The sequence below is a fragment of the Dermacentor albipictus genome, chromosome 1 (genome assembly GCF_038994185.2).
Source record: "Dermacentor albipictus isolate Rhodes 1998 colony chromosome 1, USDA_Dalb.pri_finalv2, whole genome shotgun sequence".
In the NCBI taxonomy this organism is placed as follows: Eukaryota; Metazoa; Arthropoda; class Arachnida; order Ixodida; family Ixodidae; genus Dermacentor; species Dermacentor albipictus.
Window position 1 is genome coordinate 441115367 of NC_091821.1, and position 24399 is coordinate 441139765.

The 24399-nt window shown below is 48.1% G+C and overlaps 1 protein-coding gene across 2 annotated transcripts in view; it reads left to right on the top strand.

Moving 5' to 3' along the window:
* LOC135903072 (collagen alpha-1(III) chain-like) overlaps nt 1-24399 on the top strand; it is a 442036-nt gene that overhangs the window by 351652 nt on the left and 65985 nt on the right. Inside the window, exons 4-8 of one of the 2 annotated variants that reach the window (XM_070532328.1) lie at nt 6530-6550; nt 7808-7855; nt 18426-19085; nt 20083-20739; nt 23404-24369. In XM_070532328.1, the coding sequence (XP_070388429.1) occupies nt 6530-6550; nt 7808-7855; nt 18426-19085; nt 20083-20739; nt 23404-24369 (2352 nt within the window). The remainder of the gene's footprint in view (nt 1-6529; nt 6551-7807; nt 7856-18425; nt 19086-20082; nt 20740-23403; nt 24370-24399) is intronic. The other variant, XM_070532327.1, reaches the window with a different exon arrangement.

Below are 24399 nucleotides of genomic sequence, written 5' to 3' on the forward strand. Positions count from 1 at the left end.
CCGCCTTCTTCTGACGAACCGCTGTGCCACCTCCAGGGCCAAGCTTCATGTACAAATATGTATGGGTCCACGAGCCCCCGAATCAATGCGCGAAAGTCAGACGTGTGGCGCACACCTTACTCTCAGCCACTCTGTTTCCACTGTGGCGAAGCGGGCCATTTGTACCGTGCCTGCTACTACCGAAGAATAGGACTCTAGGGCTGTCACCTTGGCGCTCGTCGCCCACGTGAGGGAGTGCGCCCGAGAGAAAGCCAGCACTATCAGGCCAGTCGACCTTCGTCGCCGTACGCGCAATTCCCACCGGTTGAACAGTCCCTGCCAACGACCCGATCTCTGTCTCCACAGAGACGCCAGTCACGATCACCACCTCCTCGACGATCGGCGTCACCTAGCCGCTACACTGCATTCTCTGCTTCCGTGGGAAATCGGCCCACGTGCCCAAGTCGGGGAAACTAAGAACAGCGACCTCCGGGGGTGGGGCCGCTGTCCAACGCACATCGAAAGATCCTCCGCTGCGACACCCCGACGACGGCGTCGACGACGATGACGACAACGACGAGGACAACGACAACTGCGTACCTTCGACACCTCCCTTCGAAAACCGTGAACCTGTTTCAGCCGACATACTCGTTTCTGTAGACCACCACCTGGTAACAGCTCTTGTCGATACTGGTGCCGATTATTCTGTCATGAGCGGACGACTGGTTACTGCACTTCGCAAGGTGACGACACTGTGGCCAGGACCTAAGCTCCATACAGCCGACGGTCATGTTCTCACGCCGATCGGCAAATGCACTGCGAGGGTGCAAATTTGTGAGGTCACATTTGCCGGTTCATTTATTATGCTGGCAGAGTGCTCTAGGCAGGTCATACTCGGCATGGACTTTCTTCGCGAGTACCGCGCAATCATAAACCTTCGTGAGTTGCTTGCCACTTTTTCAAACGAAAGCGAAACTCATTCAGACGACTGCCATCCACACTCCACGGTGTTACGCGCTTTGGCTTACTGTGCTACTTTACCACCCCGGAGTACTGCGTTGGTCTCCGCAGAAACAGACGATGATCCTCCCCATCTCGGGATCGCTGAAGGCAATCTGTCAGTCTTGTTGGCTCGACAGGTTTGCGTAGCACGCGCCATCTTGCAGCTGTCGTCACGGAGTGCTCAGATTTTAGTGACAAATTTCAGTCTTGAATATCCGCACTTCGCGCCACGAACTGATATCGCCTTTTGGAGCCAGTCAGTGACTTTCCCGCTTGTTTAACTGTAGGACACAATGATGTCTCGAGATCCTAACTGTGAGGTACAAGCCAACAGCAATATTGATGTGAATTCTAGATTATCAGGTGAACAACAGGCTAGCATTCGAAGCCTTTTAAAGTCTTTTGGGGACTGTTTCTCTTCAACATCGAAGGTCAGTCAAACGCCTATTGCGAAACACAGAATTATTACAAATCCCAACGAAAGACACGTGCGCCAACGTGCCTACCCTGTTTCTCGTAAAGAGCAACACGCCATCTGAAACCAAGTCCAACAAATGCTTACTGACGATATCATACAGCCTTCCACCGGTCCATGGGCGTCGCCTGTGGTTCTGGTGAAAAAGAAAGACGGCACACTGCGTTTTAGCGTTGACTCTCACAAGCTTAATAACGTTACGAAGGACGTTAATCACCTTCCCCGGATTGACGACTCTTTGGACCGCTTTCGACATGCTCGATGCTTCTCATCGATGGACCTTGGCAGCGGCTAGTGGCAAATAGAAGTTGATGAGCGTCACCGTGAGAAAACAGCATCTAATATGCCTGACGGACTCTACGAATTCAATGTCCGTCCTTTCGGATTGTGCTCTGCACCTGCTGCATTTCAGCGCATGATGGACACGGTTCTATCAGGTCTCAAGTGGCAGTTATGCCTTGTCTATTTAGATGATATAATTGTGTTTTCAGAAACTTTTGAGCGGCGCCTCCAGCGCTTACAAGCAGTTCTTGACGCAATTCGTACTGCTGGCCTGTCTTTAAAGCCTGAAAAATGCCATTTCGGGGATTACGAACTCAAACTTTTAGGCCCCGTCATCAACTACGAGGCCATTCGACCAGACCCCGACAAAACCATTGCTGTTGGTTCGTTTCCAACACCTTCAAACAAACATTAACTCCGCCGTTTTCTAAGGCTTTGCGCATATTATCGACGCTTCGTGGCAAACGTTTCACGGGTAGCCGAACCCTTGCAACGGCTGACTAAGGAAAACGTTCCGTTTGTCTGGGAGCAGGACCAACAAGAGGCCTTCTGTGAACTCCAGAAACGTCTGCACGCACCTCCTGTTCTAGGACACTTTCACGAAGACAGTGACACCGAGTTGCACACGGATGCCAGCAACGTTGGCCTTGGTGCCGTCCTCGTACAGTGGCAAGATGGAGCCGAACGCGTCATTGCGTACGCAAGCCGCACTTTGTCTCTAGCTGAAAGGAACTATTCCACCACGGAGAAGGAATGCTTGACCGTTGTGTGGGCAATTGCCAAGTTCCGACCATATTTGTACGGCCGATCGTTTCGAGTTGTGACAGATCACCATTCATTGTGCTGGCTCGCCAATCTGAAGGATCCATCTGGCCGTCTTGCACGCTGGAGTCTTCGCTTGCAAGAATACGATATGACTATAGTGTTCAAGTCCGGGCGTAAACACGCCGACGCCGACTGCCTGTCACGTGCTCCACTTCAACCATCGCCATGCGACGTTGATGAAGAGGATGCATTTCTGTCAATTATCTCAGTATCAGACATCAGCAAGCAACAGCGCTATGATTCAGAGCTCCGGCCTCTCATCGACTACTTTGAGAACCATCTACCAGAGCCGCCTCGTATGTTCATCCGCAAGTTATCCTCGTTTTTTTCTCCGTGATGGCGCTCTCTACAAATTGGGTTTTCACTCCACCGCAACCGCCTGCCTCCTTGTAGTGCCTTCTTCACTACGTGACGACATCCTGCGGACCTCTCACGACGAGCCATCTTCGGGCCACTTGGGATTCACATGGACGTTTTCACGCATACGCCAAACGTACTTCTGGCCTAACCTTCGCCGTGACGTAAAGCAATACGTGAAGATATGCCGCGACTGCCAAAGACGTAAGACACCACCCGTGCCTCCCGCTGGACTTCTCCATCCCGTGGACCCTCCGCGGATCCCTTTTCAGCAGGTTGGCACAGATTTGCTTGGACCATCCCACACGTAGAGGGCTGGTAACCGTTGGATTGCTGTTGCCACAGACTACCTTACATGTTACATTGAAACCCGAGCTCTCCCACGAGGCACTGCTAATGATATTGCGGCCTTCTTTGCGCATGGTATCGTACTCCGCCACGGTGCTCCAATAGTAGTTATAACCATCTTGGGCACAACATTTACAGCGCAGCTCACAGAAGATATCATGCTTCTCAGTGGTACCATTCACCGCAAAGCCACTGCTTACCATCCCCAGACGAATGGGCTTACAGAAAGGCTAAACAAAACGATCGCTGATATGATTTCTATGTATGTTGACGTCGACCACAAGAACTGGGCCGACGTTCTCCCAAATGTTACGTTTGCATATAATACTGCCGTTCAAGAAACTACCGGCTTCACCCCTTTTCACTTCGTGCACGGCTGGGAAGCTGTCACAACGTTGCACGCAATGCTCTCACCCACCTATTGTTCTAATGTTGTCACTGATGCTGCCGAATTCACTCGATGCGCCGTAGAGGCGCGCCAGCTCGCACGAATGCGTATCCGCTACCAACAACACAACGACGCCGACCGATACAATCTTCGTCACCACGACGTCACAAATAAACCCGGTGGCAAAGTATGGGTGTGGACACCGATACGCCAGCGCGGATGGTCGGAGAAACTATTGTGCCGCTACTTTGGACCCCACAGGGTCGTTCAACGAATCAGTGACGTCACATACGAAGTGATTTCTGAAGGAGAAGGCACCGCTCGCCGTCCCCGATGCCCATGCCTGTCCGATATCGTACACGTCTCTAGATTGAAGTTATACTACTCCCGCTGAAGGCAAAGTTCCACACCTCTCTCACCATCTACGTCTCTCTTAACAGCATCCCCGTGGCAATCTACAGTGCATCAATGTTCCGCATCGAGACGATGCTTCTAGGCAGGGGGGTAATGCCACGACCTCGACATAGCTGACAGCCACTCGGTGCGATTCGGTGCCACATGCTAGGCATGTTGGGTGGCTCCCACAAGAAAAAAACGACGAAGGTGCCAGGACAGCGATATATAAACAGATCTATAGCGTCGACCGAAGTCTTTTGTGGTTTTGTCTGTGACAATATGTATTCGAAGCTCCAAACTTACTGTTCATCAATTCAATCAGGATTAGTGTGTTTTGCTACTCGTTCTTTATTTGGCAAATATTGTGAAGCAGCGGCTTGTCACATTTCTCACGCAGTAAGTTTCCTTGGTGCGGTCGCTTTCAGATTATTTCTGCCTAATCACTCGCTGGTGTTCTCGGCTCCTGTAGATTTGTTCCTGCCATGCAAGGCTTCAAAGGTAGCCGTTTTGTACATTGTAATGCGTTGTTGCAAATATGTATTATGGATAGTAATTCGCTTGCTCTTGTGGCCCGTTACAAACTGCTCAATTTTGACCATTTCTGCGCTATCGGTGTAGTCCGTCATTTATTGGACGTATACGATCCGCATATATTCAAGTTTAGCGCCTATTGGGCACGTTAGTGATATAGTGGGCGTAAGCTTCCGTACCATTTGGGGTAGATGTATGTAAATAGCGCGCGAAACGTACTATGACAGGAAGCGGCGCTACTCCCTTTGTCATTGTTTGACGAGCGGCACCCACTCTTGTCGACGTTCCTGGGCTGAAGCACTTTCTTTGAAGGTTAGCAGTACAACGCTTGTGGATGAGTACATTTCTGTATCCTCGAAGAAAGCCGTTCATCTCCAAGTGTCGGTAACACCTATGGGCAGTTGTAGTAACGGTACGAGAACGTTGCTACACAGATTCATTCCGTTCCTTAAAGTGGAAGTCACTATTTTTGCAGCCGGCTACTGCACACGTCTTCAATCCACATGATTAAATCCGGCATGACTGGAGCACAGTGCGTTAGCGAAAACTCCGTTGCATTTCCTACAGCTGATCGCACAGAAGCAAGGTGGAAGCGCTAATGGTTTCTTAATCATGCGCTGTCACTGAGGCGACGTGCGGCGCGCCGCTAGAAGCGCCCTCTCGTTTCTCGAGAAAAAACTGCCCTACGAGAAGGGTCAATACAGCACGGGGCAATATACAGACACGTTCAAATCGATGCTTTGAACCCGCCCTTTGACGTGTTTCTGTTTACGGGATAACGGCAGACCGAAAAAAGACAGATGGACGTGGCGATCTGGAAGGAAATTAACAGCATTGCTTTTTAATTGAATGGGGAAGCATGCGATCAAGCTCATTACATTTAGATTTTTCTTGCACCTGTGCTCGGCCCTTAGAACCCACGATCGGTTTTAACAGATTAGTGAATGCTATAAAATTGTATTTTCCGATTGTTTATTTTTTGTTTTCCGTGTTATTAAGTTCACAAAAATATCCAGCCGCGTTTCACATCTCTCAACTCTTCTTTCTTGATTATCGCTAAAATGCATGAGCTCGGGCAGAGTTATTGCCTCTTCATGCATCTCTAGACAGATATTGCAGCATGCTAATAAAATATGCTGCACGGCTCCAACGCTACTCCATCCACAACACATGTTTAGACATCAGTGGCAAATTTACGTTAATACTGTGACAACCTGATCCGGCTTCGTCCAGTAGATGACTACCATTCAGATTATTGTAAAGCTTAGCAGTATTCTTTGCTGATTGATATACTTCCATTCAAAGACGGCACAAAGTTAGGTGAGGTAATGAAATTGGGAAATTTGCGGAAGCAATACTGATTCACCTGGTGCATGGTCGTTCACCTAGTGCATGATCGCTGGGAGTGGCTTTCGTCATGCCGAAGGCATAAGAGGCGATGGCGGCGGCGGCAGCGGTGCCGGCTGCTGCTGCTGCTTCAGATGATGATGATGATAATGTTTTTCCATCGTTAGCGTTTTCTTCATCGTTACATTACGATTAACCACCTTTTTTTCCGCTCGCCATGCGTATTATTTAGTGCTCGGTGTACAGTTCTGTTTCCTCAACCCCACTGTGGCGCCATCTTGCAAGAATAACAGGTATAAAAGACAACTATAGTTAGAACGGTAACTGCACGCAGAGATTATCTTGTACCCAATACCCTTATATTTCAATAGTTGTTAGAAAAATGGAAACACAAACGTTTCGAAGACATGGCGGTTGAATAAAGTGTTATAATCTACCGTTACCAGCGCCTCTGTTGTCGCAAAAATATTCGATGTTTTGCTATTCCGGGAACTGCTGTGCCTGTTGAGAAATGCAAATTTGTAGATGCTGGAACGTACCTTATGTGACACACGCATGATACGCCTATTTGATCCATTTATGCTGAACATTTTTTACAGCTGAATACGATGAGACTGATGGTAAGTACTTTCTGCGTCTCTTGTAAACTCAGAATGCTGAACCAGCTGTGTGTATCGAGCGCACAAAAATTTTGAATAGGACGTGTTACATTTTGAGCGCCTGTATAATTGCATAGGAAAAAGAAAGATTGCACTCCTCGCATCCACTGCGCCGAATTAAATTGGTTTCAATAGAACAGAACAAAACATTTAAACTATATGCAATGTTTCAAGTAGACTACTTCGTCCGACCATCCGTCTGTCTTAAGAAACGTTGTTGAATATCACTACATTTAGTACAAACTAAACGGATCAGTAAAGGAGACTCTAACTGAGCAAAAATAAATGGCACAACTCAGTAGGTGGTGGCCATAAGCCATGTAAGGCCTTAACAATTTTGTTTTCTGCACAGAAGTGAAAAAAAGCCAGTAACCTGTGAGAAGGATATCAGGAAAATAATGTTAACGATAGCGTCGTTAAGCGTAAAAATGGGCTGGAAGAAACGGAGTGGACCGGACAGGCGCTCACATCAAAGCTTGCGCTTGCACTCCACCATTTTTGAAACGCATCCATTCCAAACGAGTCCAATAACAGACTGGCGAGAGAAATTATTGCGGCCGGCCAGATATGCGCATAATCTGCCACTTGTGTCTGTGTCCCGACAGTTCCCTCGACAGATAAGGGAATCAGTTACCTCCTCGGGCGGTTGCATTTTCTACAATTTTCGCGTGTGATTATGCGTGATATCTGTGTCCGCCTTTCGACTGCGCATTCGCGCCCCTCCGCTCCCTGGAAAACATTTTATTAACCCTCATTTGTAATTGAGCGTCTGTCCTGTATACTGCGTTTCATCCCGCCCGTATTTACGCTCAACGGCACTACGGAGTGCACCAACGGGCCTAAAAGTATACGCTTCTGAATGTTTACGCTGAACGAACTTTACGCAGGCTACTGACTCGAATGTCACATTCCCCAGTTTCTGATTTTCTAACAGATGAAGTCTGCAGAACCGCCACACCTGTTATCTGACAGATATGGATTTGTGCCTTTTGTTTCCCATTTATTTTAAACATATTTAAAGTATCTGTAAAATTTTGTAAATCTTACACTGCCTAAAACGACAATGGCATTGTTTAATATACTAATTGCAACATTTTTCATTCGGATCGTATTAGTGGCTGTTGAGGTTGAGATTTGCCGCGTTTCACTTATGTTTAAGTAAGACGATACCGAGGAACAGAAAGCAGCCTCTATGAAATTTCTTCTGTCACCTTGCAGACACGGTGTCGGCGACATACGGCAAAGTTTTACGAACGCCGCGAACAAGTAAGTTGTTCTTCATTTGTGAAATTTTTATTGTTACCGGCCTAAACCGCGAACGGGAAAGCATTTTTTTTCCTCAGATGATCAGGAGACTCCTTCGAGAGAACCGCAATTCCCTCTAAATGAATAAAGCAGGAGGACCGCAAAGTGTTTAGAATTATGACGTGTCAAGCTTATAGCCGTAATTCTGCTATTCAGAAACGCTTCAGAAAATTCATTCAGAAAAGTTCGCTCTTCATATGAAGACATACCCGCCCTGCTTGCTTAGTGGCCATGGTGTTAGGCTGGTAAGCAGGAGGTCGTGGTATTGGCCTCCAGCGCCACCACTGGAAAAGCTGGCGCCACCGTCGGCGTGACGTGCTAGGAGGGATCACGTGGACATAGCTGCCGCGTCGGCTGCTTCGGGAGCGCCGAATCGAGCTGAAAACGAGAGTTTCAATTCCCTCGCACGCTGGGGTCCTCATTTAGTGGCGAAATTTTCCCGCTTCGAGTGTCTCCTTTACAACGCTTAAAAGCACTACAATAGGTAGTGGCTGCCTTTGAAGGCGCGCAACATGGTAGGCTGCGGCTCGGTGCCACAATGCCGGATGTTGTTGTGCCATTACCACAAGCCCGGATCCCGAATCTGCAAGATGCAGAACCTATCCTGCGAGCGCCATAATTCTCCCTTCACAAGTCAAGATGCTGCGCCTTCGTGCGGGAGAAGCCTCGGCGGAGCAGCGTGTTTTGACGTGTCCGCGTGTGCCCGACGGCCCGGCGCCGCACCTCCCTTGCCTGGAGGTCACCGCGCGCGCGAACTTTGAACCGGGTGGCCAGCGCGGTCGCTGGTTGGACCCTTCGGACGACCGTCGTGTGCTGACTTTGTATTGGGCCGTTTGAGTGACAATGGGCCTCGGGGATTATAAAAGCAGCGACACGCCGCTCGAAAACAGGATCCGCCGACCCCACCTGGAGAGAGGGTCGCTCCCGACTGGGGTGAGATGTGTCACGCGTTTTCGCCGGACGCCGTCGTGCGAGAACAGTCGCGTTTGTGTGAGCTCTCGGCCCCAGTGCCGATCCGTTTATGTCCTGTATGATAACCTGTATATAATGTATAAAGTCCCTTTTGTTATTCTCATCGACGCCAGGCTCGGAGTCTTCGCTACCAACGCTCTGTCACGAAACGGGTGAAGAGCGCTACGGGACCACAAAGCCGTAATCGCGGAACAGCGGTGCAAGTTCGTAACAATGTACGCAACGGAGCCCATAGTCAGCCTTATTCACACGTAGCCGCAGGACAAGCTGCGTGAAGTTTGGCTCGCGAAACATAAAACCGGCAAACATCGGCTACAACTCGGGTATGCAGCAAGCACAGACGCGAGGAAGATTTCTGCTACGTCGCCCGGTCTGCGATGCTCTGAAAACGCGCACTGAGACGCTCGCCCGAGTCCGCTGCCCGACTAATGTTATGACGGTTTGGTCTATGAACTTGTCGATGCTATAGATACTGGCAAGTTGAGTGGAGTGGAAAGGCAGCGGTAAGAAGCACATTTTAAAAAAGCATGGCATATGGTCATGTTTGTGTTATGAATTAATGCATGCACTGGATTACAAAAAGGAGCAGCGGGAAATTGCACGCTGAGAACACCGATAAAGATACAGTGCGACGCAACTCGAGATATAATAATGAAAGGTCAAAGAATCGAAGAAAAAAAAAAGATTGAATCGTAGCGACGGCACATCACAGTCCCCGTAGGCGTCGAAGTCTCTACAATGAAGTTATTTTTGAACAGCTCCGATAACACCCACGCAACAATCGTTGTTTGTATACTGTCAAATGCTCATATTCTGCGACCTAAAGCTCATGGCACGGTGCGAAAACGCGCGCGCGGAGAAAGCGAAACAGTGCGCGGACAAGCATCCAGACGCGCCGATCGCTGGGAATCTGCGCGATCGCTGCATTGAGGCTTCGTTCTATTAGGCTCCATTTAGTTATACAAACACTATAAGAACATATTTCGCATGGCTTGCTCTCAGCGTTTGCCTACCTTTCACGCAAGAAGCCGGTTCGGGAGACTCCATCGCGGCGACCGCGCGCAGTGGCGTTCAATGTATGAATTCGGTAAAGGGATAGCGTCTGTAAACGATTGTGTGCTTTCAGTATGCCCAAGATTATTATTTAGACAGTAAAAACTTCTCTCGTTTCGGAAGTACTTACAGAAATGTCCGGGAGAGCTCGCGCGTGGTGTTTTCAGTGAGCGCTGACAGCAAAACCTATGAGGAGCGCGCCGCATGATCCCTCATACTACGCCAGCGAGGTGCTTCCGCTAGATGACGACTCCGTAACTCCTCGCCGCCAATAGAATCCCAGCCACGGCGACCGCATTGCGACGGGACCGAAATGCGAAAACACACGCGTACTTAGGTACCCAGGTGGTCGAAATTTGCGGAGTACCCCACTACGGCATGCCTCATAAACAGACCGTGGTTTTGGCACTTTAAAACTCATAATTTAATCCCTTTAATACAAAGGCATGAATATATATTGCTTCTCTGCGGTGGCTTCAGGACAGGCGTCATATAGAGCATGTCCTTAAAGTTAAGGTTCATTTGTTATTATGGCGCTATGTTCAAGCTTAGTTTTTTTTTACCGTACCGGTGTGAACAATTTTTATATGAGCTCTCGCTTTATTTAGTTGAAGTTTAGTCTTTTGCATTAAACCTTCCAAAGGCTTGCAGGCAAGGCTATCACGTTCGTATACGTCATTAAAACCACAGGTAACATAACTAACACTCATATAGAAAAAAATAACGAAAGGAAACTGTTTAGCACAGTTGACAAAAAGCTGCTTGGAACCCATAGCTTCTTATTACAAAGGGCACGAAGAAAATAGGCATATCATAGATTGCAGTTAGGATGTTCCAGAGAATTAACCTCCACATTGTAATCAAAACGAAGGGCATTTTAAGTGTCTTCACGCTTGATTGTTTTCATACCAAGAAAAAATAAAGCTGCACGTTGAAAAGATACGCCTCAGCCCCTTCTTTTTCTAAACGAAAGGCAAAAGTACGCGAAATGAAGCGCAAGGTTCATTTTTCCGCTATGCATTCGTAGCTTTTGCTTTTTGGCAAGAAACTCAACACATCTTCATGACAGTGAAACGTCAAGCTCGTGGCTATGCATTTTAATAACTATACCATATACAATGTGCCTCGTTTTGGTGTTAACAGGATTAAAAAACCTTTTGCATACCGCACAGATCTAGTTTTTAAGATTTATTATTCAAAGAGCCAAACATTACATATACTGTAAATTAAATGCATACTTTACTAATGAAGGAAGTTTTCCGAAACAAGCTTTGAGACAAATACTATTACGCGCATATTACCATACCCGAGTAAGGCCACTTATTTCCGAACACACATTCCTTTGGAATAAATTTTGAAACTAACATTAGCTTATGATAAGTGCATCTACACTTGCAGTAAAGGTTATCTGTTGTTCCACTTACATTTATGTTCTGAAACACTTGTTTAGGCACTGAAGCCTAAAAATATACTGGAGCACTAAGGTAGCTACGCGCAAACATTTCGAATAATTATCTCGTAATTGGTATCATCGTTAGGATTCGTTCTAAAGGCATATGCTTGTCGAAGCCACCGCCTACTATTCTTAAATTGCAATATGTTGTGTAAGGTAGGTAGAGTACAAATTAATTAGAGCGCACTTGGTAATTAGTCAAATTTTTATTTTTATTTCTTGAGCAAAAAAATACCAGCCACGAAGAGCATTGCGCTAAAGAAATAGCACGGTGTTGCGTGCCATGGGGACTACTAAATTTCTGCTAAAAGAATAATGAAGTTACAATTTTCTTTCGATGCGAACAGAGCGTAAATACCGCTTTTGAATTTGACAGGGTTGTGTTTTATGAAATTGAATGTTATCTAGTACACAACGCCCCGAGTAGGCGCAGCGCGAAGAATAGGTTGACAAATGTAAAAAGGGTTATTTTGGATACACTCTGTAATACTCATCTAAAAAATTTCCTCCACAGTGTCGCGTTTGTGCGCATGGGTAAATCAATGAATGAGGTCTTCGGGCTGTAATGTTTCTTGGGGAGTCAGCACACCTAGTAGCATGGGTCGGTATACTCATTCCCGGATACACATACTTACTGCCACTCCACACTAAGTTCACATTATTGAGGTAGAACGTTGGTGAGTATTAGTAGGAGTGAGTGGACGTGAGCGTAAAGCAGGCGAGTGCCGTCGAGGTTTAGTCGACTTTGTACTTAAGTGAGGGGCGCCTCCCGTGAGTATGAACGCAACTCAGTGACACTAAGTTTCCATGTGTGCGAACTTGGTTGGTTTTATTCCTGTCATTGGGCGTGACTATGTATGGTATTGTGTTAGAGTTTTGTGATTGCCTCGAAATCTTTCGAATAAGATGCCCTTAAGGTCCTAATAAGGTCATTTAGCCATGTTTTGGCAATAATGATGTTTAAGGTTTTCCTATTTGTAGCAAAGTATGACACCTCGCCTAACAGCCCCTCTGCCAAAAGCGACATGTCCACTATGTCTATAGACATTTTCTATAAATATTCTGTACTGCCTAAGGAAAGAACCTGTGCATAAGTAAATAACAAAGAACGATGGATTGAAAATAAGGTTATAAGTGCATAACGCACAAAGTGAAAACTGTAAACAAGGAGAAAATGCATAAGACATTTCCTGACGATTTGATGTGATAAATATTTGTTTCTGCTGTTATGGCTACGTCTTGGGTGAAGTCAATTTCTCGACACGCTGAGCATACCCTTATCTCGGAAATCCCTTGGTGTCACAGCGCGCGTTAGAAAACTCGCACAGGTCGTGCAGCCAGAGCTCCCTCTGCGTCAAACTGCGAGAAATTTAGAGCGGGTTCCGCTGCAATGAGATGCTAAAGAGGAGCACGCGAGTGCTACCAAGGACCGCACCTGTCAGCCTATATTACTGCACCAGCCAGTGCATGCAGGGCAACCGCAAACGACGCCGTTTGGCCCGCAATGTATAACTCTCAGGCACTGCTCATCAATCGTACAGTTCGAAGGCCTAATAGTAAGGATAGCTCTTCAAAATTGCAAGCAGCGACTCAGTTCATACAGCAGTTCTATTTCGCTTGGGATGTGCGCACGAGTAAGGGTTCTATAGAGTTCTAGCATTATTCTACAAGTGCTCTTGTTGTGCCTAAGCATCTCTTCACAACTAATGCCAAGCTTAACGCAACAGTGCATTACCGGGAGCTGTCATTGCAACTACACAATACATATACGCTGCTAGGCATAGCTAAATTTCAAGGATTATTTTTGGTGAGGACCTCCACGCCTCGTAAGCTAAATACGTGTAATTAGGAGAAAGCGATAAAGCTGTGGAATTCGGCACGTCAACAGCGCCCCATCAATAACCGGACATTGAGTCTTCTGATGATGGCTTCGATATTACCTAAGTGATTTGTAAATGACAATGCAAACGTTGTTTTTTTACTCAGCAGTAGAAAATGCCGTGTGCGCGGGAGGGGACCGCGCTTTCAGATCGAGTCAAGTCGTAAATGCGTGTTGTTTGTAGTACGGCTTGAGCTGCAGCATGGCTTTGGTTAAGCCGCACTTCCGGCAGTAATATGTCAAGATAAGCTGATTACGCAGGAAAGTTAGCATTCAATCAAAGGGAAGAAAGTGCACGGAATAATTAGATATATTTACGTCATGCTCAACCTCGATATTCGCAGGTGAGTTCAAATGAGCCTTTCGTGGTCTTTTCTCATCTGCAGAGGTATCTAAGTGACTATAGCGTGATACCCCTCAACTCGAGGCCACGGCCTCAGTCCAGGCATGGAGCTCACATTTCTGTGCTGGCGAAATATATAGAAACAGCTCCAGGTTGCACAATCCCATGTGCTCAACACAATTCTGTAGGAATTGTGGCATCCACACCCTCTACACTCTTATAAGAAAATCACCATCCACTATAGATCACAACATAGAACATTCTCAAAGCCTCATAAAAAGCTAATCAAAGGTCAAGAGTTCATTCTCGGAGCAGTCCAAACCGACACCTTTCCCCACCAATGTACACTCTACCACTTTATCCCCATCTTGCACTTTTGACTTTACCACTTCTGCGAAGCACAGGGCGCCCTTTAGCACATGGTAAGTGGCTGTACAGAATCACCCTTACACACCCAATACATACCAGAAACCTGAGCTTTGGGAAAGAGCCCTAGCCAGCTTCACTATCACAGAGCAGTGTTGGCTGGTATCGAGGGCCGTCTACGCTGCGACAGCGTACTGATTCCTGCAAAGGGGGAGACCACCCCGAAGACAACGTTTCAACAGTCCCTGAATAGCGATGTTTGTTCGCTCTCTCTGTCTCACTCTGCATGGTATCCATGAGAAACATACTGTGGTTTTGGCAACCAAAATCAGGTGATTTATCTCTGCGCTGCAGCAAGCAACCGTAACTCGATATACATGTTTTATACTTGTAATGTTTATTTACTTGGAGTTCAGAACGGCACATGCGACTGTTGGGAACACAACACCGAGTCCAAGCATCATCCCACTCGATTGGCGCTCCGCAAATCAAGCGGGATAATGATGGGCAACCATTCGCTGTCTTCGCTACAATTATTCCCTGCGCGGTGGAAAAGTTTAAATTGCCTATTATAAAGCCTGACTATTCGACTATAAAATCTTGCAACAGAAATTTTATCGAAAGAGATCACGCAGATTAGTTGTGCCGGCCGATAGCACGAATAGCATCTATTTGTTGTTCTTTCCCACGTTCCTTCGCAACTAATTCCTTCCCAACAATTATATGTGGAAATTCATATAAATGATAAACTCTAATAATAAATTTTCTTCCAATAATAATTATTTCAGAAAAGGAAGGTTGGCCATATCGCATAGAACTATCGTGCAAAACAAAGCGTGTAAGCGTATTCGGGAAAGTCCTCTTAGGTATACCAGATTTTAAAAAAATCACCTGCAGCAAATAGCGTATTTCTGCCCTTGAGGTGAATTATTCTAAGAGGCATACATTACTAGCACGAGAAATCGAAACACATATTCAGATAGTTATTATAGCTCACTAACTAAACTCTTAATTACTTGCTTTAGGTGTATGTCGCAATTTGCGCACTGTAGACGGTAGGTTTGCAAGATGCATCCGCTAAAAAGGAATCTCCATGATGACACACCAGTTTCGAAATATTTCCCGAAATGTGGCACAGAATACGTGGATGTGGCAGTTAATTGTCGACTTCAATTATTGAACGAGTGTTTTGTTAAAAAAGTAAGTGGAACAGCATATTGTTTACGACGAGTATGAAGGCGCGTTTCTTCAAACTGGCGTCATTCGCGAAATTCGTTAATTGCAATATGTGCGGTAAAGTAATTATTCACAAGTTTACCCGTTGAAATTGTTCTTTATTTGATACGTGTTTAGTTTTTTCATGCAAGCAATCTCCACCCATCTCTATCATCTAGCTCGATGACTAGGGTTATATTATCTGCATTCGGTGGTTCTTAAAGTTTCTATAAAATCTAAAAAATCTCCCCTGTATGCTAAGTGTAACGTGACTAAGACAGACGAGCAGCAACGCGGCCTTATATAAGGAGAAATGCGCAGTGATTGGCATTGCAAGCATTATATAGCGGTCCGTCACATCTTCCCTTCTTTAGGAAAAGAATGACAGACAAAGAAGCAAAACAACAGGGAAAGAAAAGCACACTTTTTTATCTGCAAACAAGGCCATGTACACTTTTCTTGCGTTCTGGTAACGGCTAACGATGTGGCTGTCAGTGTATGCGCTATCTTCTGAGAAGGTTGGCTTGAACTGCGTCCCTAGGAGGGCAACTTGACGCAGCGTGTCTTGGGACGCATGTAGAGGCGCCGCTGCTTCTATGGTCTTCAGAGGTTCTCTCACGTAGCCCAACTGCTTTCCATTGTGTGTAGCAAGCACGTATGATCACGTTTGCTCTGAAAGACCAACAACTGTGGCCGGAGCCCACGTTCTCCTGTGTGTGCATTCATGGATACTTGGTTTCCGCTATGAATGTCCGGTAGACTTAGGGTCGTTCTGTTGTGGTAGCGACGCTCCTTGTGTCGTATTTCTTGCAGTCGCTGACGAACGGCACCTGTTGGGCTCAACTACGGCTCCAGTGGCCAGTTGAAGACCGGAATTGGTCTTTTGCTAGGATGCACCATTAGTCTGAGCGGTCAATTGCAGCTATTTGTCTCTTGGTGGTTCCTCCATCCAAATGCCCGCTGTAAAATTCAAGATTGGAAAGCGGGCATTTGTTGAACAATTTGTAGCTTCCCGAATCGCACGTTCTGTCAAGCCGTTTCTCCGCGAGCAGTACGGGCTACACCTAATGTGATTGATATTAAATTGATTTGGGAAAGATTGGAAGGTTAAACTGTCGAAAGGTGGGGGGGGGGGCATTATTGCTGCACAGCCTTGCTGGGATGCCATACGCAGCGAATCTTTCGGCACTTGCACTGATTACAGCGGCAGCGGTAGTCTGATTCAGCTCTCAAGAACTACGAGTAAGAATCTGTTACTCAGAAGTATTCCTTTTTCCCTGGTTAAAAAGACCGACAGCGAAAAAATGACATAGCCAATGCGGTAGCTCGTCACTGAGCATAGGCAGCATTGAATTTTTCTTTTGGAACTTCCCGTAACCAGTGCATAACTTCCCTACAACTGTAATGCCAGCATTAATGCTTGGCCAGTTCGCTACCTGTGTGGCTCTCGCCTTCATTTTACCTTGGCCACAACGTGAAGCAGGCCAAGAATTTCTCTTCGTTTGGCTCGAATAATGACAAGATTGCTGCTTCTGAGAAGCTGGGGCTTCCATGAATTCCTACACTCTGTCGATGTCGAAGGCAAACCTTTATGCCGTGAGGTGGCGGCCCACGTAGTGGACGCAGGACTGCATAAAGTGACACTTTTATTAACCTTCAGACCTTAGAGAACGAAAGGAACTCTTCTTGATTGTTATACGGTGGGGATTGCTGCGAGCTTACTTCCAGGCAATATATAACGCCCTCAAGTTGTTTTAGGCCCTAGAAGATAGCTTAGAACCCCATTATCAAGTCCGCAGAGGCTTCTCCGTTGACTGCATCTACGAAGTCTATCAGGTCCAGTCACTCAGCCACGTGTCTCCTCAACGGCACTGGTACATCCTCAAGAACAGCAATGATCGTAGCTTCTGTGCTTTGCCCCTTGTTACAGGGAAGCAAATTTATCTTTCCGGTTGCTTTTTCTGTGTGACCAAACGCAGTACGCAGCATGCAGCAACTATTTTGCCCTGGCACTGCTGATACATTTTGGAAGAGGTATTTTTTTACGACGCAGCAGTTCGATTATGTCTATTTTACGCCTGATCATGACACAAGATATATTTTCTGTTTCAAGGCAGAGTTCGTCGCTTATGATTTTGAACTTCAAACATTTGAAGAAAATGGTCTTCGTCAACGGTTATTTCTACTTACTATATCTGCCTTCTTTCTGGGTGCGCCTTCGAGCTTGACGTGCGACCCACACTCTCAAAAAGTTTTCGGCCTCTATATTTCTTACAATAACTTTCTCTTATAGGACATCTTCTAGTTTCGGGCTACTGCAAGCAGCAACTCGGGCAGCTGGCGGACTATTTTTGCGGCATGCATGCTTCATTCAGATGCAAAAGACGCGCGGATTGCAGCTCCTATGCCAAAGAACTGCATTTTACCCTGTTTCCTATCACGGCAAAGCTTAGCCGTTTTAGCATAGGACGTATTTACCGATATAAGTATCTGCTGCAGTTCCTTGTCTCTTATCAGAGGTAATACTCTACAGTGTAGGAGCCTCTCCTCATGTTTTCTAACTTGCTTTCTTTGCTAGAACAATGAGCTCTATTAGGTAATAACTTAATGACTCGCCATCGCACTGGTTCCTAGAACCACACTGAAACTCGCTGAAAGTAAGAATTCGTCCCGGTTTGTAGTGCACCTCAAACCACTGAATTAAAGCTGTCAAATACATAGGCTCCTGGTTATCAAGCTCAAACACGTGGAAAGCTCGCCTTGCCTCTTTTCCAATGGCAATTAAGAATGTAATAGCCTGAAGATCTTTAGCTTCAGCTTCGCCGCTGTGGCAAAAAGATGGAACTCTCTTTTCGAGATGTTCCATTTCTAAAAAATCTTCCATGTAGCGTCGAGAGGCTGCGGCTGAGGTAACAGTGTTGAACTCATCCTCGTGGCTTGTGGACGACCCGCTGCCTCGTTGCCATTCTAGACAGCACGTTGACATTCTAGACAGGGATGATCGTCCCTCATTACTGGTAAAGCTTTGCTCCTCTGGAAAAACTTACTGCATGGCAGAAATCAGTTTCCGATCCCAGTTCTGACACCTTCACAGTCAGGCGAGCAGCGGCGAAGAAATCGCGCTTTATTCCACAACACAGCAATATAAAAGGCGGTTCGCTATACGCGGCAGGTGCATGAGACATACTCAGTGATTGACTTCCCAAGCATGATATTCCGTTTTACTCCCTCCATTTTGCCCGCAAAACAGCGTACAACGGTAGCCGCAGCACTACTCAAAGGGTGTCACCGAGCAGCGGACGAGGCAGCAGAAAACCTGGCGGATATCCTGGTAGTGGACAGTACCCAGGTCGTACTCGATATCCTGGTAGCGGACATACCCCGGGTGGCGGACACCTACCAGGGGGCGGACGCGTGACAAGCGGTGGAAAATACCCTGGTAGAAGACCTGTGCCCGGTGGTGGACGCATTCCTGGTAGCGGTCGACATGTCCCTGGTAGTGCACACATGCCTGGTGGCAGACAGATTCCAGGAAGTGGATCCAGACCTGGTAGTGGTCACACTCCTGGTGGTGGACAGGTCCCCGGTGGGGGTCGAGTTCCTGGGGGCAGACAAGTACCTGGTGGTGGCTTTGGTCCTGGTGGCAAACATGTCCCAGGTGGCAGACCCGTTCCAGGCAGCGGACGTGTCCCTGGAGGTACAAGCGTCCCAGGTGGAGGACAGGTGCCTGGTGGTGGACGCGGCCCCGGCCGCGGACAAGTTCCCGGTGGCGGACGCACGCCAGGTAGCAGACAAGTCCCTGGAGGAGGACACGCGCCAGGTAGCAGACGCGTCCCTGGAGGACAAGTGCCTGGAGGCAGACAGGTCCCAGGAAGTGGGCGCATACCTGGAGGTGGAAACGTCCCTGGCGGTATGCACATCTGTAACGAATTGACTCGTGTGGTATTTAACAGGCTGAGGTGTTGCCTTCATTCGCGAAATGTACAAAGCTAGCTGCAACTTAAGACACGCGAAAAACACAGTTTAACCACAAAAGTCAAAGCAATGGTAAACCGCTTTATGGCGTTGAGTCCACAAAATTCCAACACAGTGATGAAAGTGGCATCTCAGCATGTAAGTACAACCAGAGCGCATGCAAGAAATCTTACAATGTCAAGACATACTTGTGGATTAACGCAGCCCTGGCAAAGGTACAAGGTAACTAAAGAGTCTGTGTTTATCTCATCAAAAGTGTGGAAAGAAACAGTTTGCCGGTTGTTTCTGTGTCCCGATCGGAATTCGGTACCGCGTAGACTGAACAGGTACGCTCGCAGACGCTCGAGAACGGCTTAGCCGTGCAGCTGTCAGAATGACGCCCCCCTCTCCGTAACACCGGGAGAGACGCCACAGGTAGTTACAAATCCACAATGAGTGTGGTGGAGGCCTGTGAGAGCCCGAGCCTACGAGCCCATCAAGCCCGTGCCTCTGCACTGTCGCTGTCGCAAAAAGTTGGAGCTGTCTTTTCCAGATGTTGCATTTGTAGAAAATCTTGCTCGTACGGTCGAGAGACTTTGGATGAGGTAGCAATGTTGAACATACACTCGTGGCTTGTGGTCAATCCGCTGCCTTGTTGCCGTTCTAGACAGCTCGCAGTCAGGGACTGGGGGCCTCAGGGACAATCGTTCCTCATTACTGGTAAAACCTTGCTCCTCTATAAAAGCTTACTGCATGGCAAAAACAATTTTCCGATCCCAATTCTGACACCGTGACAGTCAGGTGAGCAGCGGCGAATAAATCGCGCTTCGTTCTACAACACAGCCATATAAAAGGTGATTTGCTATACGCGACAGGTGCATGAGACATACGCAGTTGCTGAATTCACAAGCATGACACTGCGTTTTACTTCCACCGTTTTTCCCGGAATACAGCGAGCAACGGTAGCCGCAGCACTACTCAAAGGGTGTCACCGAGCACCGGACGAGGCAGCAGAAAACCTGGCGGATATCCTGGTAGTGGACAGTACCCAGGTCGTACTCGATATCCTGGTAGCGGACATACCCCGGGTGGCGGACACCTACCAGGGGGCGGACGCGTGACAAGCGGTGGAAAATACCCTGGTAGAAGACCTGTGCCCGGTGGTGGACGCATTCCTGGTAGCGGTCGACATGTCCCTGGTAGTGCACACATGCCTGGTGGCAGACAGATTCCAGGAAGTGGATCCAGACCTGGTAGTGGTCACACTCCTGGTGGTGGACAGGTCCCCGGTGGGGGTCATGTTCCTGGGGGCAGACAAGTACCTGGTGGTGGCTCTGGTCCTGGTGGCAGACATGTCCCAGGTGGCAGACCCGTTCCAGGCAGCGGACGTGTCCCTGGAGGTTCAAGGGTCCCAGGTGGAGGTCAGGTGCCTGGTGGTGGACATGGCCCGGGCAGCGGGAAAGTTCCTGGTGGAGGGCATGCGCCGGGTAGCAGGCACGTCCCTGGAGGACACGTGCCAGGCAGCAGACCCATCCCTGGAAGACAAGTGCCCGGAGGCAGACAGGTCCCAGGAAGTGGGCGCATACCTGGAGGTGGAAACGTCCCTGGCGGTATGCACATCTGTAACGAATTGCTTCGTGTGTTATTTAACAGACCAAGCTGCTGCCTTTGTTCGTGAAATGAACAGTGAGCTGCAAGTTAAGACACGCAAAATAGACACATTATAAAAGAGAAGTCAAAGCAGTGGCAAACAGCGTTATGGCGTTGAGTCCACCAAACACCAACATAGTGACAAAAAGAGCATCTCAGCATGGAAGTGCAATCAGAGCACATGCCAGAAATCGCACAAGGTGAAAACATAAAATCTTTCTTTAACACACTCCTTGCAAAAGTACACAGTCAACTAAAGTGTCCGTGTTCATCTCATCAAAGTGCGGAAAGAAAAAGGTTCACCGGTTCTTTATCGCGTTTGGATAACCGTACCGCGTAGGCCGAACAGTGACCCTCGCAGACGCTCGAGAACGGCTGAGCCGTGCAGCCATCTAACCGGTGCGATCCTCTCCGCTACACCGAGAGACTCCACAATTCGTCAGGAAACCACAATGTGTGTGGGTGGAGGCCTCTGAGAGCCCGAGTCTACGAGCCCATCAAGCCCACGCCTCCGCACCCCAGCAACCTTCCTCAAACGGTCCAGCTTACGTCTTGTCCGTTAGACACCAGGCCATCGGGGAAGCTTCAATGAGGCTGCGTGAAGGCCTTGTACGCTGGGGCCCTTTGGCCCCACGAGCGTAAATCTCCACAGCGCAGGCTACCTTCCGTCGAATCTCCTCTGCCGACGTGTGTCTCTCGCTCTCCTTTTCTTATTTTGTTCTCTAGTCACCCGTGGACTTCTGTTACTGATTATTCATTTTCTATCCTGTTTTTTTTGTCCTTTGAGCTTTCTACCCGCTCGCGCCAATGCCACACGACAACTCGTCTCCGTCGTCTTGATCGCAAACAAAGCTCTCGCAGCTCCGTGAACTCTCGTGTCCTTGATGATCTGTACATGGCAACTCTCAAGTCCTTGATCATATGTACATGGCAACATAGCGAACATCATTACAGAGCCCCCTTTTTCAGTCTTCGGCAGAAAAACGCAGTATATGCGCGCGTGATACGTTGAACATGATCAAATGTACATAACGTAAAGAGTCAATCATTGCTTTAACGCTCACGATTGTTCCGAGTCCTATCTCAACTAACAATACACACACTTCAGACATCTAGCGACACAGCACACTTCTTGACTTCACCATGTAAAGACAACTTAGGCGCGTAAAGCACACACACATTGTTGCTCAGCCAATATAACTGTCGCGCCTGAAGGTTCCAACAACCACCTAACCATTATCAGCTGGCATCTGGAGCATATGCAGGTTTTTCTTAAACGCACTATCAGGTATGCAGTAATGGCTTTCGGGCATTCCCGTCAGTGTACAACATATGGTGCGCCTGACATCTTTGCGTCTGTTAGTCTAGTGCAGCAAACTGCTGCCGCATTACTGCCAGATAGGTGAGCCATAGAATGAAATGATTTGCTAGTGGACCCCTCCGAAGGACCATGATGTTTAAAGAAAGTGTTGTCATTATCCAAGAGTTTCCTATTAAATAGATCTAATTATGGGTCACCTCTGGGCACAAGAACGTCCTCAACTTTGTTCATGCAGCTGTCAATTAATACAGTGCCATTCTCTGTGACTCTGCCTTTCCTTAATGGACGGCACAATGGTAGCCGACATGTACAATCCCCATGTAATAACACAGGTAGTGCACCCTCGATAACTCGGTATCCTTTCTTTCAGCGAAGAAACTGCCCCTCCGAGCTATTTTCGCTACTTCAGCATCAGTTTATCGATTAGTTTTTTTGTATTATACACAATCTCAAGGCCTATTATGCTAAACACAAACGAGCGGTGGAAATATGCAATATTTGCAGTACAGCGCAAGAATAGTAAATCCAACTTTACGGTACTTTGAACGGTGACATTGAAGTTAGTGCTGTCACAAAGTGAGACTGTGGAGGTGGGAAGTCGGTTCCATAGAATGGCTGTTCTTGGCAAAAAGGAAGTTTCAGGAATGACGGCATTTATTGGTGTCACTTTGGGCTTGTCACCAATGCACAGACTCGGTAGTGTCATAAAATAGTACATTTCACGTTCGCTCTCGCTGCTCAGTACGAGCACATGAGGGATTTAGTAGCACTCGACTTGAATCAGTTAATGCTCCATGTAGTAGGACATTTTGTTCTATGCAGGCTATCACGCCTTTCTATCGAGCCTTTCACATAATTTATACAACCGCCGTGCGCTCTACCCTCGGAACACTACGGTGGAACTTCGTTGTCTGTATTCACTTGCGCATGGTCCTTGTGTAATGAAATGTCATGCAACTTTGCCCATAGTTGCTCTGCAACCTCCTCTTTCTCTTTCATCTGTTTTGCAAATGATTCATCCAAAATATTTTCCTCTGGATAGCTATCAGCTCCTTTATCTCTATTTTTAGCGTCATCCGAACCCATTCCTTGAATTCTTCCGTGAGCCGCAACCTGACTCCTTTTTTGGTCAACTCAAGGACATTTATATTGACACTAGTACGAGTTGGTATTTTACAATTACAATCTTTTCTTTACAGCTGGCTTTGTCCTGTCGTGGATGCCACAAAGCTCGCTCAACGCGGTGAACTCTCAAGTCTTGGATGTGTATGACAACTTAACGCACATCATGACAATATCCCAGGCCGCGGACCTACCCCTGGTACTGGGCGTGTCCCAGGCAGTGGACAAGTCCCTGGCGCTCGACAAGTTCCTGGACATGGACAAGTGCCTGGTGGTAGACCCACTCCAGCTGGTACTCGCATTCCTGGTGCTGGACGTGTTCCTGGTGGTGGACGCGTACCTGGCGGTGGGCAGGTGCCAGGCAGGCGCCCTGGTGGCAGACCGGCTCCAGGAAGTGCGCACATGCCTGGAAGTGGGAGAATCCCTGGTGGCGGACACATGCCTGGCGGCAGACCTCTTCCTGGTGGTACGCGCGTCCCAGGCAGTGGAAAAATCCCTACTGCTGGGCGAGTTCCCGGAGGTGGACGAGTGCCTGGTGGTAGACCCACCCCAAGCAGTGGTGGCATCCCTGGTGCTCGACCTGTTCCTGGTGCTGGACGCATGCCTAGTGGTGGGCACACCCCTGGTGGCCCAAAGGTCCCAGGAAGTGGCCGCATGCCTGGTGGCGGCCATGTCCCAGGTAGTGGACACGTCCCTGGTGGTGGACATGTTCCTGGTGGCAGACACGTCCCTGGTAGTGGACGCGTCCCAGGTGGTGGACACGTCCCTGGCGGTGGACACGGTCCTGGTGGTAGACGCGTTCCTGGTGGGGGTCCCGTTCCTGGCGGGGGTCGCCTTCCTGGTGGTGGACACGTGCCAGGAGGTGGTAGTGTTCCCGGTGGTGGCCACGTCCCAGGTGATAGACATGTCCCTGGTGGCGGACGCGTCCCTGGTGGTGGACCCGCCCCTGGTGGAGGACGCGTCCCTGGTGGTGGACAAGTCCCAGGTGGTGGACATGTCCCTGGTGGTGGGCACGTACCAGGTGGTGGACGTGTCCCTGGCGGTGGAGTCGTTCCTGGTGGTGGACGCGTTCCTGGCGGGCGTCCCGTTCCAGGTGGCGGCCATGTTCCAGGTGGCAGGCAGGTCCCTGGTGCCAAACCTATTCCAGGTAGACACCAATATTATCCGGCAACTGGCC